The sequence below is a fragment of the Mixophyes fleayi genome, chromosome 6 (genome assembly GCF_038048845.1).
Source record: "Mixophyes fleayi isolate aMixFle1 chromosome 6, aMixFle1.hap1, whole genome shotgun sequence".
Taxonomy (NCBI): Eukaryota; Metazoa; Chordata; class Amphibia; order Anura; family Limnodynastidae; genus Mixophyes; species Mixophyes fleayi.
This window is the reverse complement of record NC_134407.1, coordinates 165,842,116-165,855,823: the sequence shown is the minus strand read 5'-3', so window position 1 is coordinate 165,855,823 and position 13,708 is coordinate 165,842,116. Positions and strand designations below refer to the sequence as shown.

The following is a 13,708-nucleotide window of genomic DNA, read 5'->3' as shown; positions in this document are numbered from 1 at the left end:
CTAGTTAACCAGGTGTCACAGGCTAAAAATGAGAAACTGTAATATTGTGCTTTTAGTTACATCTGTAGGCAAATGAGATAATGTTTAGTAGTGTATTCATACGCCAGACATAGTGGCTTTCTTTGTCTGATTTAAGCACCTTAATTAGGAAATGTGTATTGCATTCCTATGCCTTAATATCCTAAGACACAGCAGACAGTCAACACACCCCTACAGCCTAAGGCTATTCTGTGGGTATAAGAAAGAGCAGTGGAGTGTCAGGGGGTTGATGGAAGAAAGATCAGGCTGGTGTAGGAGGTATGGTTCCTGCCAGCTGACGGAGATTGGGAGAAGGACCACGAGGACCCTTGTTCCTCTTCCTTTGGATAAATTACCACAGATCTTGTGAATCTGTGTGCTCGCCAAAAGTGAGGTGACAGTGAATCCGTACCACTGCCCTGCTGGCAGTAACTGGGGCTTCGCACACTGGTGCATTGTCTACAGCCCAAAACTTACCCGAAAAGACTAATAGATCATAATGTGTATAATTTGGAGTAGAGAAGGAAATGGAGGGACATGATATAAACTTTCAAATATATCAAAGGTTATAACAAGGTATAGGAAGGAAACATTCTTCAAAGGAAGAGAAATATTAGAACACGAAACTGTAGTAGGTTGAAGGGAAATTTGAGGAAAAACTGTTTCACAGAAAGGGTGGTGACTAAGTGGATTAGCCTCCCATCAGAGGTGGTTGAGGCTAATACAGTAGAGCATTTTAAACATGCTTGGGATGGACATAAAGATATCTTAACAAAGATTAAAGGATCAAATAGAGTTTGAGGTTACCATACATTAAAAATTGGACAGACTAGATGGACCAAGTGGTTCTTATCTGCCCTCATTCTATTTCTGACCATCAACTGTTAAGCCCTTTAACCACATTTAGTATATTATTGCCTATCACTAGAAGGCCAATTTAGGGATATCTAAACTAAACAGCTACAATGAACACAGGAGATGCCCAGGGGAATAAATGGACTGGAGAACAAGTGTTATAAAAGAAAGGGTTTTGCTATCCAAATTTCTACAGTTATCAAAGGCAATACATGTTAACAAAGTAAATGATTAACACAAAGTCAGAAAGAGATTGCTAACACTTTAGTTAAACAGTCATCACTTAGTCATTCTCAATAGACAATAATCACAGTTAGGTGTAGTTCCCTGTAAAATATATTAATTTAAGATTATTCTGACTCTTTGGCTCTGTGAGGAACTGATCTAGGAGCACAGTACACACCATAAAATCAGTACACAAGTTGACTTATTCTGCATGGCTGGCAGTATTGACAGAAGCCATGTTAGATATAGCCGTGGTTAATTAGTCCATGGATGGTACTAATGATGCTTTGGATTCTTATGTAGCAATTGCTGAGAAGACATGAAGTGTGATGTATATTGTCATCTGTCAGCAAGCTGTTGCTCCAAAGTAGGTGATTTGGATGTCCTTACAAACCTCACACCGGACACTGTTGTCTGAGCTGTATGTTCCTGGATCACAAACCACTGCCAAAAAATATATAACACAAAATGAGGCATTAACAACTAGAACAGATAACTGTAACTCTATGTCCTGATATTGAAGCTACTTAGTTAAACCTGTCTAATATTACTATATTTTATTATTGTATAAGACCAGCCACCCTGAATGAATGTGCAACAGCCACTACCAACCACTGCAGAACATTCAAGCCTCATTGTTGGTATACAACAGGGGTAAGAAACCCTTGGCTGTCTTCCACAACAGCTGGGTAGCCACTGGTTGGCATGCCGAGACTGGAGAGCCACACGTTGGCATACTGGATAAACAGCTGGAGAGCCACAGGGTGGCAAACTGAGGCAACAGCTGTAGAGCCACAGGATAACAGCTGGAGAGTCACAGTTTGGCATTGGGGACAATAACTGGGTAGCCACTGGTTGGCATACTGGGACATACTGGTTGGCATACTGGAACAGCAGCTGTGGAGACAATAACTGGGACAATAGATGGAGCCACAGGTTGCCTAACTCAGCTATGCATATTCAATACAGTACTGTTAGTGGAGTTTTCACTTATAAAATCTCTGGCACTGAAATTATTAACATACAAAGGAAGTAATGACAGGAACATAGAATAAGCAACATTAACATCTTAAAAACTCCAGATTTCTTGAGAACATGACTAAAAATTTAGCGATGATTTTAATAGTTGTTTTGGATAGGCATAAACTATTTTACATCACATGTCCACATTAGGAAAAATCTCTATTTGTCTATAATACAAATATTTATTTTCCCAGTTCAGACTCTATTCAATCCAAATATACGACTGTTAACAAATATTAACGAACTACAACTCCAAACATCATCACACCATAGCTCTATAGCTCTTCTGTGAAAAACTTACAATTTCATCCAAGCTGTAAGTTGCTGTTTCCACCCTGCCTTGATCACTGTGCTTCATACTTAAAACGAAGTCATTTTCTTTGAACCCTGAACGCTTTAGGCATAATTTATCTACAGAACAATGCTGTCACCAATCTTAACCTCATTACTCTACTCTCTACACTACCCTCTCTCTCTTCACTCTGGCCTGTTACTGAGGAAAAGTCCACTATCTTCATCCTACAACCTGAAGTGTTGTTCTGCTTCCCTCATACGATACCAGTTTTCTTACTTACAGTACCTCGTTCACCGCCTACTTTCTACTGTTATGCTCATATATTCCATCCAAGACAACAGTCACACCACTCTAAAACTCCCTTTCCTTGGCTAAATTATACGCCTCTGCCATATCCTTGTCTCTGTAAATATATTTAACCTCTTCAGAGCTGATGACCAGTGTGAAGCGTCCTGCACATGTATCTCAAAAATGTGGGGTAGGGTTATAAAGCCTACATCTTTCCCATGTTGGCTCCAATAAACTCAGGGGTGCTCTCGTTTGATGCATTAGGTTGTCTATTTTTAATTGTGGGATATCCATATTATTTCTACATAGTTTATGTATTTCATTTAATACAGTGCAAACTAGCAAAAAAGGGCACAATCATTTTCAAGTGCAGATTTTATTTAAAAAACCTATGTAAAGAATGCTGCTTTATGCTGTTTTGGAAGGTGGATTGATACCAACGCTAGAACCACAACATATTCATTGGTGGTGCTTTGAAAAAAATGTCACACATTTGCTTAATTTCATTTTCTATTCAGTAAAACATCCCCACTAGATTATCTTTGCCATGTCCGGATGTATAAGCAGACTAATGGTATATTCTGAAAATCCCAAATCTTCTGGAAAAAAACAATGGTAGAATTTGTGTGGTTACTGCATACACATATGGAAGGGGGCAGACTGATTGCATCATTTGCTCCCATCCCCGTGATGGAATTGACATTTTGTTGCAGGGGGCAGGGCCAAAATTACACGATTCCCCGCGAATCACGTCATTGAAGCTCACATCCTGCCACTAGGAAGTGGGCAGGATGTGGGAGAATTGCCTGCACTCCCGGGAGACATACCTGGGTTCGGGAGTCTCCCGGACATTCCGGGACAGTAGGCAAGTATGATATATTATTGTCCATATTGTCATTTGACTTGCCTATGTATAACATCATGCATTACTACAGAAGGCTGTATAAAATCTACTTGGACATGTATTATGGGCTGAGAAGCTTTTTCACTGAATCGCTGCATGAAGTTAATGAAGTCAGCATGATAGAAAGTCTATTCTGCTACTTGACAATTACACACAGGAAATAGGTACCTGAGCCTCAATTGTCTTCCCAAGCCTCAGCACCATCACCGTGGCTGGTTCATAATCACCAGACACATGCCCTTATCTGTCCTGTCACTGCTGCTATTGTCCAGTGAAGCTTAGCTGTCAGAGAGATGTATTTCAAGGTTAACCCAGCTCGCTGTTGCTCAGTATCACAGCTGAGCCTTGCCCCTGGCTATGCTTGCTGTGAACTAGCAAGGGACCTGATTACCATTTCGGACAAGATTCAGTTTAAGGATGCATATGTTACTGTCCAGAAGATGTACTTATTCTCAAATGTACCTCACTCCCACGCTTTGCTCCAGTTCCTTGTCAATAGTTTTCAATCCAAATGTGGCTAGACACTGTCTGGAAGTTTAATTAGTTGGATGAACTTACACTGCCCCAATCTCTTCAATGCTACAACTGAATTACAACATTTTTATAAAAGAGACACATGCAGTTCAGTATGTACTGACAGCTACCTCTGTGATAGTTTCATCTTCTGTCCCAATGTTATAATATAGATTGTGTGTTATTTGTACGGCTGCTTAGGACTTAAATTAATTCAAGATTAACATATGTTGTTTTTATATTTAAGACTGAATAAGCCAGATGTGACTGACAGCCTGGAACCTGATTGTTAGGAATAACACACATAAATATGTAGAATCTATTCGCCATGTTTGTACTCAATACTTCTGAGTAGGTTATAGCTCAAAGGGTTGACCACTAATGTTAGGGCATAAACAACTAGCAGGCATCTCAAGGTTCGAACGTTAATCATGTTCAGTGAAATAACACCTAGTTCTCTTTCTTACAGCACTCCCCAGTGCCTTCTGGCTTGTGAGCTAGGCGATCTATGTTATGTGCATGACAGGTTGATGGACCTGAATTTAGTGCAAAAACTGTTACCTAGTTGTAGACTGATATATTTGTGCCTTAAATGAGTTTTCCACCTTTACATGATTTGTCATCCTGCAAATTTTCTAAACACATTGCCCTTTCTTCCGAATGTTCTTCTAGGCTTTTTAGAAATGATGTCACCAGGCAGATTACACAAAGTCGCTTTCTGGTTACAGTTGTAACAAACTGTACACAATGTTATAAAAACACAGCAGCACAGCACAGCAGGAAGGCAGAAAAATAAATAACTGATATCATAAAGACATGGCAGAACAACACAGAAGGAAGACAGAAAGATAAATAACTACATAATATTATAAAGACATGGCAGTACAGCACAGAAGGCAGACAGATAAATAACTGATGTTATAAAGACATGGCAGTACAGCACAGAAGGCAGAAAGATAAATAACTTATGTTATAAAGAGATGGCAGTACAGCACAGAAGGAAGGCAGAAAGATAAATAACTGCCTGATGTCATAAAGACATGGCAGTACAGTACAGAGGGCAGAAAGATAAATAACTGATGTTATAAAGACATGGCAGTACAGCACAGAAGGAAGGCAGAAAGATAAATAACTGATGTTATAAAGACATGGCAGTACAGCACAGAAGGAAGGCAGAAAGATAAATAACTGCCTGATGTCATAAAGACATGGCAGTACAGCAGAGATAGAAGGCAGAAAGATAAATCTGCATGATGTTCTAAATAGTGGTACAGCACACAAGGAAGGCAAAATGGAAAAATTATCTTTTTAATAAAAATTAGTCTGCATTTTATATTTTACCCTCACAGTGTACTCACCATACATGGATATACTGTCTCATTGTACAGAAATCCTTAAACTGTAAGCAAGTTGGAATAGGGCCAGGTTGGGAGGGCACATATCAGTGTACCGGTACCATTTGACAATTTTGATTCTGTGATATTCATGTAATTTTGCATGACAAATGATAAAAGTGGTTTCATTAAGCTGGATAGGGTGTTAGAGAACAACTTTTTTAATTGTTGATCAACTTTTTTTTATTTGGGAAACCCTTTCTAGTGAGAGGAGGGTCTGATGGACCTCTGCTGCTCATGTACACTGCTAGATCTGGGGGTAAATGTATTAAGCAATGCTTTTTGCAATTTTGCCTTTCAAGATATTGACGTGTGGAGGACTTACCTGGATGGGGTCGTCGTCCGTCTTCGGGCGGCGGCGGTCCCCGCTGTTCGGCTGGGGCGGTGAGCCAATCAGGGCTCACCTCCCGGCCGTTTGAAGCTAGGCGGTGGCGGGCCAATCAGGACCCGCGACGTCATCGCGTAGCATCGCGTCGACGCTGCGTGATGACGTCAGCGCATCGCCGACTATTTAAGTCGGCGCGCGTGCCGCCATCTTTAGTTCGACGGCAGAGAGAGAGCAGAGAAGACGTCCCCCGGAGAGCTGCAAGCAGAGAAGACAAGAAGCCGGCGGAGATCATCAGCGGTGGCAGAGAGCCCTTGTCAGGGCTAAGAGCGCCTCTGCTTCCTGAAGAACGGCGTGATCAAGATCAGAAGCCGGCGGCAGAGCGTGGAAGCAGCGGCAGATGGGGAAGGAGTCCAGGAGAAGCTCCCCGAAGACTTCAGAAGTGGGTAAGGCCCCTGTCGGGCACCACCTCTACCGGGCCCCCGCCCGCAGTATACCCCTGCTAAAGTCGGGCACTAGGCCCGTTGCCACGGTCGGGCACAAGGCCCGTGGGGACATTAAATTAGGGGCACAAGGCCCAGGGAGCTGGGCACTAGGCCCCTATGAAGTAGTGGGCCAGTAGGCCATATTGATAAAGGGCACAAGGCCCTGTTAGTTAGCTAGGCAGGGGGCGTGAGGGCCCCAGGTGCAAGGGCACAAGGCCCTTAGGTAGGTAGTGGCCAAGAGGCCATAGGAAAGGCCACAGGGCCTGGTTAGGGGGCTGAAAGCCCATAGACTTAGAAGGGCACAAGGCCCGAGTAGAGAGTTAGGTAGGCCACAAGGCCTGAGTAGGCAGGGGCTAGGGCCCCTAGTTAGTAGGGCACAAGGCCCTAGTTAGGGGGCTCAGAGCCCTGAGTTAGACAGGGGGCTGAGGCCCATAGTCAGAGCACAAGGCTCTGTGGGCAGCTGTGCTCGAAGCACATGGTGTGTAGGGCATAAGGCCCTGGTGGTGTGTTAGAGGCGTGAGAGCCTTGTGAGTATAGGCACGGTCCTGTGTGAGGTGAGCACACGGAGTTAGGAGGTACAGTAGAGCGGAGACTCTTGTGGTGCTGTAGCAACCGGCTGGTTGGCAAGCAGCGGTGTGCTCTGGTGAGTAGTGTACAAAGTACTGTATTACTGTATCCTGTCTGTGCGGCGAGTATTGTCAGTATTACTGTAACTTTGGGTGTGCTACATAATTGTGTCCAGGGGCAAGACGTCAGGCCCCCATTAAAGGTAGGCTCTTGTTTCTTGTGTTTTTCCTGTGCTAACCCGTGTTGTGGGGACAAGTGTAGTTACCAGCTTACACATAGTCAGGGAAGAACACACGTAGTTTTCCCGTCCCTTAGGTCCCTGGGGTCACGCTGGTTCCCAGAGGGGGTGACTGAGTGAGTCAGTGGCAGTGCAGCACAGCTCAACGCAGTTCCAGGGGGTGTCCCGTGGTTCTGGTTGAGTGTCCCAGTCCTCAGTTCCGTGCAGGTTTCCTGGCGGTTCCGGAGTGGGATACGTGTTCGATATCTGGGTGCAGGCAGTCGGGCGGTTCAGTTTCGATCGGCTGTTCCGGACAGCAGTCTGTACGCAGGTTAGTGTGCTGTTCCAGTGAGCCTCAGTCGGGCCTGGTGCAGCCGGTCCTTAGGGTCCGTGGGTGACCCCATCGTAAGGAGACAGTCTCCTTGGTTAGACCTGGGTGAGGGGTTTAGGAATCGCCCTCCGGTATAGTCCGTGAACACCGGCTGGTGTTACCCATAGTGGTTAGTGAGCAGTTCCGTTAGTGCACCACACCTAGTTAGTCATAGTTGTTTGACTTAGTTGCGTTGCCGACCATTAGAGTGTTGTTAGGGTCGGGTCGCTGTTGTAGTCAGTTTAGTTTTGTGGGTGCCCATATTAGTCTCACTGAGAGTGCAGAGGGAGGCTGTGTGTTTCTTGTCATCCGTGTCGGGGAGTTGCAGGAGAACCGGATCGGAAGTGGGAGTGTCCCGGTGAGTATCACGCTTGATTCCCCCTTTTGGTTAGGCCCTCACCGGGTGGTGTGCAAGGTTCTTGAGGCGGGACTAGTCCTGGTCTCAAGTGCCTGTAGTCCCCCGTGTCTTGGCAAGAGCAAAGTGAGGAGGCGGCAAGGGGGCTTGGACTGAGAGTGTCCTTGTTCATTGCCGTATTCTCGGACAGCCCTTACCTGGTAGGCTCGGTTTAATTCTGTTTCTCCTCTTAGGTGTTATTCGTGAGCGTACGGAGAACTTCCCGATCCGGAATCGAGGTAGGATCCAGTCATCCACGCGAATCGTGGTAAGGTTTTAGGAACTAGGAGTTAGTCGCCCCATGAGGCACATCTCCTCGAGGGTCCTTACAGACGTTTTAAATTTGCCCTGCAAAGTCACCATATATCGATTTGCAAAAAGCGCTGCTTAATACAATTACCCCCTAGTGTTATATGCAAGCTTCCATGTGCGTTGCTATGAGGTCAAGGATACATTTGATCAAAGAGTGTTAGGGGGATTGGATCTGGACTCTCCTAACACCTAATGAAATCCCAATGTCATAGGTACTACTGCATTTTTACAAAGGATGTTTGGAAAAAGGCTAAAGAGATTGCCTTGAAAATATTAGACAATAGCCTGCGAAAGCAGTCATGTTTTTCTAAAAGTTTAATATTTGCCTGTATGAAGGGGACAATTTCCACCCCCAGCGAGAGTAATGACAGTGAAATGAGACAGCTCCAGTCCCCACTTCCCTCCCTTAGTGTAGGCAACAAATTATTCTAATTGCTGGGCTAAGTCAATATGCCTGACAAGGAGGAGATTACATTATTCCTTCATGGCCGTATAATCAATTCACACTGGGTGCTTGGCTGAGGAGACAATAAGATATGAGAAGTTATTTCCGATCTTTTCCCGCAGCCCTTGATATTTGGTCTTCAGAAGGAAGGATAAAAGCGGACGAGGGCTTGTTACAGAATATAAAACATTTACTGGATTGTGATGTAGATACAAAGATGTCAAAAGCAGACTTTTAGAGAAGCACAGTATTGAGGTTCATTAGAACTGCAATAGTAAGGTCAACTTTTACCTTCCAAGACAAATTAAAGTTGTTCGGACTTTTCTTTGTATAAAACCATAGCAGAGTCACTGTTGGCTGATGGATGGCTTGTGACTTATATTAAAGTGTAAATCTCTGTCACTATTCACAGTGGAGAATTACAATTTTTAGGCTAAAACAATACATAGAATGCAGCCTAGGAACTAGTCACTTTGTCAAACATGAGGAAGATTGTGCTCCTAATACCAATATAAGTCATACTTGCCTACTTTCAGCAGGAGACGTCCGGGAGAGGGGCGTGACTAATTGGCGGGAGGGAGCGGGGCGACTTGAATCGCGTCATTTTTGCCCCGCCCCCATGAGTAAAATGATTTTGTTTTGTCGCGGTGTGGCCAAAATGACGCAATTCTCGGTGAATCGCATCATTTTTACAAGGGAGTTACGGCATGCGGGAGAAATGCCAGCTCTCGCGGGAGCCCGGGAGACTGACCCGAATTTCGGGAGTCTCCCGGATTTCCGTGAGAGTTGCAAGTATGATATAAGTAGCAGACTCCTTGGCAATATGCCTATTACATGACACTACAGTCAGCCTTTCTCAGTTTGAAATGACTGGTAATGGAGAAAGATTTTCTCAGCAAAATGCAATCAAATGTAAAGGATCTCATTATCATCATCTACTTATAGAGAGCCACCAATTCTGCAGTGCTGTACAGAGAATATTTGTTATTCACAGCCCCATTGGAGCTTACAGTCTAAATTCCCTAACATACACGCACCGACTAGGGTTAATTTTTAATAAGCAACAGAACTGCGCACCTAACCCAAAAAGAAATCTTATGTGCTGTCAAAGCAGCTAGATTCAATTTTGCAAGGTGATCCAAACTTGCATTAGGTACATAGAAATATTGGAAAACTAATGCTAATAGGTAGTCAGGTAAGTCAATTAATATGTATGCATATAGTATATTAAATTAAAAGATTCCTTTAATTTTTAACTAAAAAGGTGACAGATTAGACATATTAGTATAGAAAAAACAATATAATAAATTTGTGATAAAAAAGCAGAAACAAAACAGATGCAAATAATTTCCAAGCTCAATTTGGCCTAGATAATGGAATAACACATGAAGTCCTAAAATTTGTGATGGAAATGAAAGTTTCAAAACTTAATACTTCTCTAAATTCCACTGGAAAGTCTCATACTGATCTGATGTCCCAAAAATTGAAATGACAAGAGTCCTGAAAACTGTGAATTTTGGGCGCACTGCCGCCCACAGTACTTGCGGTATGGCTGAGGCAGGGGCTGGGGTTCCCTGTGTGCTGATCCTAGTGAGGTAGCCGAGCCTTAATCTCGCCGCTCGTTAGAAAACTCTCCTTGTGCGATATAGTAATGGTGTACGTTCCTCCGTGGAACGCACACTATTTCCTACTTCCTGTTAGGCGCTGTAATGTGTCCCGACCGGTTTCATCACTCCTGTGACTTTTTCAAGGGATATCTAGTAAATATCTGATGGTTGTGTGTTATAACAGCAGTGAATGGTTCTGATAGCCGGGATTGGTCACCATATTTGGGTGTTTTACATACACAATCGGATGATAATGAAAGCTTCTCCTTAAAGTACAAATATGTCCTTTTACCAATGAGGATTATAAGGATGAATAATCGATTGACTCATTTGAAATAACTGAATAAATCGATACATGCAGTTGCAGGCAGAAAATTTAATTTTAAAGGGATTTTAATAAAATAAATATAAAAATAAGAATAAAAATAAATAGTGCATTGTGTCATAGAGGTCCATTCCATTTAAATGATAAGAGAGTTGGGGGTAAATGTATGAATCTCCGGATTCTTCATCTCCGGCGTGTTCAGCCTCTTCAGCGCTTAAATTTAAAGCGGCGCTGCATTGTAAATGGAAGTTTACAATGCAGCGCCGCTTTAAATTTAAGCGCTGAAGAGGCTGAACACGCCGGAGATGAAGAATCCGGAGATTCATACATTTACCCCTTGGTCTCAAATTCAGGAGCCTATCACAAATGAGAGATAAAGTAGTGCCTCATTCCTCAATGATGTCTGTAGTTTATAATGGCTGCCTCCACTTTGAGAGGCAGGGGCGCACGCAGGGGGGGTTTCTGGGTCTCAAGAAACCCCTCCCCTCCGCTAAAGAAGTGCCCCTAGATGGCGGCACTGTACTATATAGCGGCCACGGCGCTGTCAAAGAAGCGTCCGAGGAGGTGCTGTATACAGCACCGCCGCGGACGCTTCTTTGACAGCGCCGCTGCTGCTATATAGTACATTGCTGCCGAAACGGAGCTGCTCTCTCGCTTTTTTTTCTTTTTGGGTGGGGGTTAAAAATCCTACGTGCGCCCCTGAGAGGGTGACAGATACACACTAATTTGTAAGAGACACTGCATGAACCATTTCAAGCATTTCTACACTTAATACACTTGTTCAGTAACATGGTTCAAATAGTACCAATGTGCTGTAGGTTCTAGACTTGTCCACAGGTAGCCCCAACAGTACATTTTTTTAAGTTCTCCTATCAGGCGACTCTGACTAAAAGGTCAAGATGTGCCGTTTATTATTATACCTGTGATTTTATGAGGACGATTGGGTAATCCACAGTAACTAAACAATGGCTATGATCATTTTAGTGCAAGTCAGACTAATAAAAGTGGATATCGGCTGGTTGCTATGATTTACAGCATATTAATGCAACTTTCACCATGCTATTAAAAAAACCTTGTTAGTTGTGATTCTAAGCTTTGTGAGTAAAAGAGATGTTGTTACCGCAGCAGCCAGAACAGTCGTTATGTGTGATCTCATTTTTCCCAAATCCTGGACGGCAGGTGTCAACACGCACAATACCCAGGCTATGCTCTATATAATTTATCTCTGGGACATCTTCAAACTCTTCTTCCAACACACGAGGCTGCAGTTTAAAGAATTCCTCAATCACGTCTCTAGCCTGCAGCACGGGGGCAAAACAAAAAATATTAGATTGTGAAACAATGAAGCTCTGGTTACATCATATTTTTTAGAGACCCATCAACTACCTAAAGTTAACACAACCATTTTGTGGGATGAACCAATATCAATTCACTAGGAGCTAATGCAATTACAAAGTTCCTTATAGCTCAGCGTTGTCACTAGATCCTAATGAACTTACAGGCTGAACATTATTTAAACCCCAAAAATTGCTGCATGCATTGTGTGCAGGTGATGGATCCACTTTCATATTATGAGCAATGTTGTTTGACAATATCAACAAAACAATAGCAGAAAAGGAGCAGTGAACAAAGTCAAGATAAGGTTATTCCACATTGCTAAAAACTATAATACCAGTTTTTGTAAATGTTGTGCCAGGTGAGTACCAGGCACTACCAACATTGCTGTAAGTTAACATTTTAGTGCCTGGGGTGAGAAACAAAAATACCCTCCCCGCCCTCAATATTAACCAAATGAGCCTAAAATATTCATAAACTGTTCCCCCCACCAGCATAGCGCCCTGGGCGAGGGAGCAGTTTATGCCCCTATCGCACAGTCCTAATTACTGCCAATAAACGTGAAGTCCATCTGGGACCCTCTTTCATCGGTAGCAGGGTCATGATCTTCATGATTCTGAAAATCCATTTGGGAAACTCTGATTAATTGGCCTGTTAGCTGTTTCTGTGTAAGGTTCAATATGCACCTAACATATAAATGTTCAACTGTATAAATGTTCTTTTAAAAAGAAATGTCTCTGTTATGCAGAGAACTATGAAATGAGTGTATTTTCCATGTTCCTACCAATCTTTCCACAGAGCTAACATGTTTACACAGACCCAATCGCATTCCCTTCTCTTTGATTACTCTCTGCAGTCACATAAGCCAACAAGTACTGTGCAGCACAAGGTAATATTGCATCAGCAAAGAATGGAGGAGGCGCTAGAGACTGACCCAAAAAATAAGAGCTATGGTTTACTATAAGGGATTAAACTGGGGGTGGTTACCCATCCCACCCCTTTCACATTATTGTTGTTTTACCTAGTATATTAATTGTGGTGTTTTTTTTGTAGCTGCCTTGTTAAAATAGTATTGAATTTATAATTACCTGTTTTACTAAATTATATTATACCCATAAAAAAGTATTATTTGTTCTGCATGCAAATCTGGCTGGGACAGAGCAGCTATAGTCACTCTTGGACAGAATGCGAGAGATGTGCTTACTCCAGGGTATTGTGTTAGGCGCTATACTGACAGTTTTTATTATTGTTCTCTACAGGTGCATTGAAGTAGTTCTATGGCAGGTTTCACCTTTCATCATGGAAAAAGTGCCCCAATTGTGATTTAGCTTTTAGATACATTTGCTGATTACCTTTAAAAAAACATTGTGTTGTTTAATAATGCACTGGAATCTTGATGAATCAATAAAAATAAAGTTTACATAAACTACATAACATATTTTTTGGATTATAAGACAGACTTTTAGGACCCACAATGGGGTCTTAAAATATGTCTGTCTCTGTTGATCTAAAAGTACAAAGGAGTTGCTGCACAATTACTATAATTGAGCTGCCTTATTTGGCTATATTTCGTTATTTAAGGGGCATATTCAATTGTTGTTTTTCCGCGGCACGGAAAAACTATTACAGTTAATACGGTAATATGTAGCTGGATTTCAGCTCGCGGCTCAGGGAGCTGCGAGCTGAAATCTAGCGAGTAAATTACCGTATTAACTGTTTTTCCGCGCATGATTACTGTAATAATGGTAATCGTGCGCGGACTGCGAGATTTTCGGCGTTTCCGCCGAGAATTGAATATGCCCCTAAGTGTT

The 13,708-nt window shown here is 42.7% G+C and overlaps 1 protein-coding gene across 4 annotated transcripts in view; it reads right to left on the bottom strand.

Moving 5' to 3' along the window:
* Positions 1-1,007: 1,007 nt before the first annotated feature.
* ZPBP2 (zona pellucida binding protein 2) overlaps positions 1,008-13,708 on the bottom strand; it is a 75,537-nt gene continuing 62,836 nt past the window's right edge. For all 4 annotated transcript variants that reach the window (XM_075215342.1, XM_075215345.1, XM_075215344.1 and 1 more), the window contains 2 exons: positions 11,683-11,860; positions 1,008-1,542 (listed from right to left, as the gene is read on the bottom strand). In XM_075215342.1, coding sequence (XP_075071443.1) covers positions 1,445-1,542; positions 11,683-11,860 — 276 coding nt within the window. In that variant the 3' untranslated portion in view covers positions 1,008-1,444. The remainder of the gene's footprint in view (positions 1,543-11,682; positions 11,861-13,708) is intronic.